The sequence below is a fragment of the Nannospalax galili genome, unplaced genomic scaffold, assembly GCF_000622305.1.
Source record: "Nannospalax galili isolate Female #2095 unplaced genomic scaffold, S.galili_v1.0 scaffold180, whole genome shotgun sequence".
NCBI lineage: Eukaryota > Metazoa > Chordata > Mammalia > Rodentia > Spalacidae > Nannospalax > Nannospalax galili.
This window is the reverse complement of record NW_008348199.1, coordinates 1,922,188-1,927,677: the sequence shown is the minus strand read 5'-3', so window position 1 is coordinate 1,927,677 and position 5,490 is coordinate 1,922,188. Positions and strand designations below refer to the sequence as shown.

The window sequence follows — 5,490 nt, the reverse complement described above, 5'->3', positions numbered from 1 at the left end:
GGCTTCAGATCAGCTATTCAGGGGTACCCACAGAAGCCCAATTCAGGTTCCAGTCAGGTACACTCAGGCTTCCTTCATCATGTGGTGGCATGATCCGGGCTCTCTCAGGCAGTGCTGTGCATTGTCAACCCTATGCCAGAGGGAGGCCAGAGTGGGGGCCAGAACTCAGCACTCTCTGGCAGTCTGCTGAGATCCCATCCTTAGCCTACCAAATGGCCTTGGGAGGGGCCTCACAAAATCCCAGGTAGGGGGATGGTATGGCACAATTAGTGGAAGCTCACCATCTTGTGGAGGCAGGATCCAGGGGCTGTCAGGCTGTCCCCTGGGTTCTCAGGCCCTCTGGTAGTTGAAGGCCAGAACCCACCCTCTCAGGCTGTCTGCTAGGGTCTCCCAGCTGGCATCTTAATGTCAGGCCCTCCTCCTGCCGCACCATGGCCTCTCCAGCATTTATGGAGCGCCTGCTGTTTTTAAGGACTGCAATATCCATTGTCTGTGCCCTCAGTCTGCCTTGAGCTGCTTGAGAGGACTCAGACTGTCCTGAGTGAGGTAGCTCAGAGGCAGAGGCGAGGGTGGCATTGTCTGGCAAGTCCCGGGGTCCCTGGGATGTCACCAGTCAGGCCATACCACATCCCTGGCAGGTTTTCCTACAAGCCCCAGAGTTGCCCTGCCTTTACCCCTGATGGTCATGGCTGATCTGTAGGAATCTTATGCAAGGACAGGGGTCTTGGGAAGACAGAAGGACCCAGCTCTGTAATCTCAGAGGCTGCCTGGGCCCACTGAGCTGAGTAATTCCCACAGCCTGGGAACAGTCTCAGTCAGCCCCCACTGCCCCAGGCTCACTGCTCTTCCTCTTAGATGAGCATAGGCCAGGCCACGCTGCCCTGTGGAAGTGGCACGGCTGTACCTGGGCAGAAACTGGCGACCGGAATAAGGTGGGCCAGAGGGGTGGGTGCAGAAGGCCTGCATATATGGCCCATGAGCCCTGTTGGGACAGGGATTCTTTGGGCTGATGAGTATGTCTGGGTAAGGCTTCAGGGGTCACCCAGGACTCAGCACCCGCAGTGGGTCCCCTAGATCTGTGTACCCCACGTACTCTCCAGTTTCAGCCTCCCAGAGGGGCCCCTTCCTGGCCCTTATACTCCCTCTGCCTTTAGAGAAGCTGGCATCCCTCAAGTTGGAAGTGGAGGAGATTGCTCTGACCGCTGCCAGCCAGAGACGCAAGCTCAGGGTCATCCTGGAGGCCACCAACCACAGTCTGCAGGTGGATGAGCTGCAGGCCAAGTGGAGTGTGGAGGGTACGTGGGGCTGAGCCAGGGTGCGTACCTGGGAGGGCGGTTTCTGTGCTGGCTTCTCATTTACCTGAAAGGCATGCTCATTTCCCAAGAACCACTGGGGCTGGGAAGGACTCAGAGAACTTAGAAAGCTCAGAGAGCAAGTCTGAAGCTGGACGCAAAGTCAGGTATTTGGTGGAGGAGCAAACAGCCCCCACACATCTGGCCCTGAGGGCTTCAAGTGACCAGTGCTGCCTAAGGATAAGACTTACCAGTGATTTGGCCAGTGCTGAGTCTGAGAATCATACCACACCCCTCGGCCTGGTCAGATGGTGCTCACAGCCCCACTTCAGTAATCACCAATCATTAACCAGTGAGTATGTCGTGCGCACACTTTCACCAACCCTGCTATCAGTTTGGTAAGGATTACAAGCTAGGCCTGGAGGTGCATGGGAAGCTGAGGCATGAGGATTGTAAGTTTAAGCCTAGCCTGGGCTACAGAATGAGTTTAAGGCCAGCCTAAGTAACTTAGTAAGACACTGTCTCAAAATTAAAAAGTGAGAAGTGAACTGGGATTGTAATTCAGTGGTGCAGTGTTTGGCTAGTTTGTGTGGAGGCCCTGGGGTCCATCTCCAGAACAACAAACACACATGCATATAGACACACACACATGCATACATGTGCACACACACACACACACATGCACGCCCTGGGGTTGATCCCCGGTACAACACATACGTGCACTACACATGTGCACAAACATGAGCACTCTGTGTTCACTGGTGTCGATTCCCAGTACAACACGTGCCATACACATACACACATGTGCACACACTCATGCATGCACACACTCACAGATTTGCTTGTGCTCAGTTCTCCGTCCTCCAGTGTTCTGGAGAAGACCGAGGCAGGGAGGCGTCAGGGAGCACTCTTTGGGTGGGTGGGAATGATGTTAAAAATCATTTTCTGAATCCCCACTATTCAGCCCCTCATCCGTGAATGGTTATGACACTGGCCTTGCAAGTCACAGCCAGCATGACTGTCATGATTGTTCACTGACGCCCACCAGGGGACAGCTCACCGTTCCCAGTGTAAACAAGGCTGAAGTGAGCATCTTTGTGTCTAAAGTCCCAACCACAGATTTCAGCATGGTGGGTGCCTTTTCCTCCTGAGCATGGCTCCATTCTCTGCTCCCAGGTCAAGGTCAGTGGTGGGGACGGGGTCACTGTGCAGCCTCAGGAGTGCGGAGTGAGTCAGGCCGTTCGGTGCTCGCCTCTCACCTCGTGCCCTGCTTTGCTTTGTGCTCACTGCCTGGGCAACCGGAGCTGCAAACATTGTCAAAATCGAAATGGAGTTGTGTCAACCCTAAACCAAAAAATTATCTAGCCTAAGAGCTAGAAGCTGGCCACCAAACTTGTGGTCTGTACAGGGCAGTGCTGAGCGTGGCCATAGGTTGTGATGTCCACTCAGCTCTGACCTGCTGACTTCTCCCCTCCAGCCATCTTCAACAAGGACCTGCTGGCCACTTTGCACCTCCTTGTGGCCCTGGCCAGGTGCTTCCAGCCCGACCTGCCCCTCCCGGCCAATGTCCAGGTGGAAGTCATCCGCATTGAGGTACCCACTGACCTGAGGAATGGGATGGGTCATGTGAGCATCTTGCTCCTTGCCACTGCACCTTACAGGGCTGCTGCATGAGGAGGGTTCCAGGGGCCCAAGGAACATCACCTCCTACCAGGATAGCTGTCTTGCTCTCAGCAGCTGGCTGTACCTGGCAGGAACAGAGGCTGATGGGGAGGTCCAGCTGGTGGCACCACATCTCCTGGAGGCCACAGATGGCCACCTGTCCCCTCATCTACCAGCCATGACCATGTCCTATCTTCTTTGATTAAAATTTACTGCTGAGCTTTGAAAATTTTTACATACATTAGAAGTAGGGCTGGTGAGATGGTTTGGCAGGTAAAAGTGCTTGCTGCCAAGCCTGACGACCTGAGTTTGATCACTGGAGTCCACATGGTAGAGAGAACCAACTCCCAAAAGTTGTCCTCTGCCTCTCCACATGTGTGTCATGGCCTGCACACGCATACACACACACACACACACACACACATACACACACACACACACGAGTGAATGAATGAATGAATGGAAAAAAATATTAAACCAGAGGTGAGCATTTCTTTGTTCATTCATTAACTCATTCATTCATTCATTCATTCATTCATTCATTCATTCATATCAACACATGTTCACTGACATGCCCCACCCCCAAGACTCTGGGGTATCTCAGGAATGAGGCTCAAAGCTCATAGGAAAAAGGGCCGTTAAGCCAGATCACAGGGACATCCTGAGGTGGGGGTGATGCAGAGTGCACCTTGGTTTCAGGGTTTCTCTGGGGGCCACACCATTTCTTCCCCTTTCCCCACTACAGAGCACCAGGACTGGCCTCAAGTCGGAAAAGGTGGTGGAACAGCTCACAGAATGCAGGTAAGGGCAGGCTGGGCTGTGGCTGGGCAGGGGTGCACTGGGGGGGTGCAGGGGTGTTCTAGGCGGGGCCAGGCCCTCATGTTACCTGCTGCCTTCAACTGGCTGCAGGGACCCCTCAGCCCTGTGTGCTGGATAGCTTTAGTGTCAACTTGACACACCTGGGTTGAGGGAGCCTCAATTGGGGAATTGCCTTCATTGCACTGGCCTGTGGCCATGTCTGTGGGGCACCTTCTTGATTGTTGAGTGATGTGGGAGGGCCCAGCCCACTGTGGGTGGTACCACCCTTGGGCAGGTGAGCCTGTGTTGCATAAGAAAGCAGGCTGAGCAGGGGCCAGGGGAGCAAGCCAGTAAGCAGCGATCCTCCATGGCCTGTCCTCCAGCTCCTGCCTCCAGGTTCCTGCCCTGAGTTCCTACCTTGGGCTCCCTGATGAACTGTGACCTGGGAGATGTGGGCTGAATAAACCCTTTCCTCCCCAAGTTAGCAGTGGCCAGAGTATTTTGTCAGAGCAATGGAGAGACAAACTAGGACACCATGACAGTTTGTCTCCATAAAGCAGTCCAAGCATTCTGACATGTGGGAGCCATTTGGCCCCCACTTTCTACACTATACTCTGCACCTCCCCTGCCTCAATTGCCCAGAGAAACGACCTGGAACCCTTGCCACCTGCTGGTTTGTCCCACCAGGCGAGGAGAGGGCCGCACACTTGTCTTTCATTCTCTTTACTTTTTGTCTCCTATGATCCCTCCTCTAGTGCACACAAGGACCAGTCTTCACGTAAGTAATTCAATAACTGAGAAGATCTTTCCATCTCTCCCCATCCAGCGTGCCGGAGGGGCTAACTGCTGGCTCACTCTGTGATTCTCTTGTGGTTTATTTTGACCCTATGGCAAGCTTGTTCAAGAATCTGCCCCTCCTGTCTGCCCAGCTCTGAGCTGCCTGTTTGGTCCTGTTCCCTTGGGGAGAGACCTACAGTCCATAAGCCAGGATGGAAAGGTGGTGATGGTGAGGGCCACAGACTCACCCATTAGCCATGTGCCCTTGGGTAGGTGCCTTAACCTGTCTGTGCCACAGTTCCTCCATCTATAAATTGGGTTAAATAGTGGCGCCCGCTTCTTAAAGTGGTGGTGAGGGTTAGAGGAGGTCATCTGTGGGCGTGTTTAACGTGGAAAGCTCTCGATGTGTGTCCAATAATGTGGCTGCTGCTCACATGATGATCAGCTCACCAGTCAGTGCACTGAGCTAACTCTTGCTTCTTTCATTTATCTGTTCCTTGGCCAGTTGGTCAGAATCAAAATGAGTCAACCATTCATCCATCCACTCATTTTTTACATCCTTCCAAATATCCATCTACCACCCATACTACCTTCTTATCTTTCCATCAGCCAGCTGTAGATATACCCAACACTTATCCATCCATCTAGCTATATATTCCCCACCAACTATCTATCCTTCCACCTAACCCTCTATATATGTACCCAACCATCTATCCATCCATTTCTCCATCCATCCACCCACCCACTCACCGATCCACCCATCCATCCATCTAGCTATATAACCCCCACCATATATCTACCTTTCCACCTAACTATCCGTCTATATATCTACCCAACCATCTATTCATCCATTTCTTCAGTCAGCCAGCCAGCTATACATCCACCCACACATGCATCTGCCCAACCAACCCATCCATCCATCATCCATCCATCCATCATCCATCCATCCATCATCCATCCA

The 5,490-nt window shown here is 52.9% G+C and overlaps 1 protein-coding gene across 2 annotated transcripts in view; it reads left to right on the top strand.

The window, feature by feature from the left end:
* Positions 1 to 5,490, top strand: part of Parvg (parvin gamma) — a 25,600-nt gene that overhangs the window by 10,552 nt on the left and 9,558 nt on the right. For both annotated transcript variants that reach the window (XM_008844719.3, XM_029569155.1), the window contains exons 5-8: positions 1,155 to 1,295; positions 2,770 to 2,885; positions 3,700 to 3,755; positions 4,508 to 4,530. In XM_008844719.3, coding sequence (XP_008842941.1) covers positions 1,155 to 1,295; positions 2,770 to 2,885; positions 3,700 to 3,755; positions 4,508 to 4,530 — 336 coding nt within the window. The remainder of the gene's footprint in view (positions 1 to 1,154; positions 1,296 to 2,769; positions 2,886 to 3,699; positions 3,756 to 4,507; positions 4,531 to 5,490) is intronic.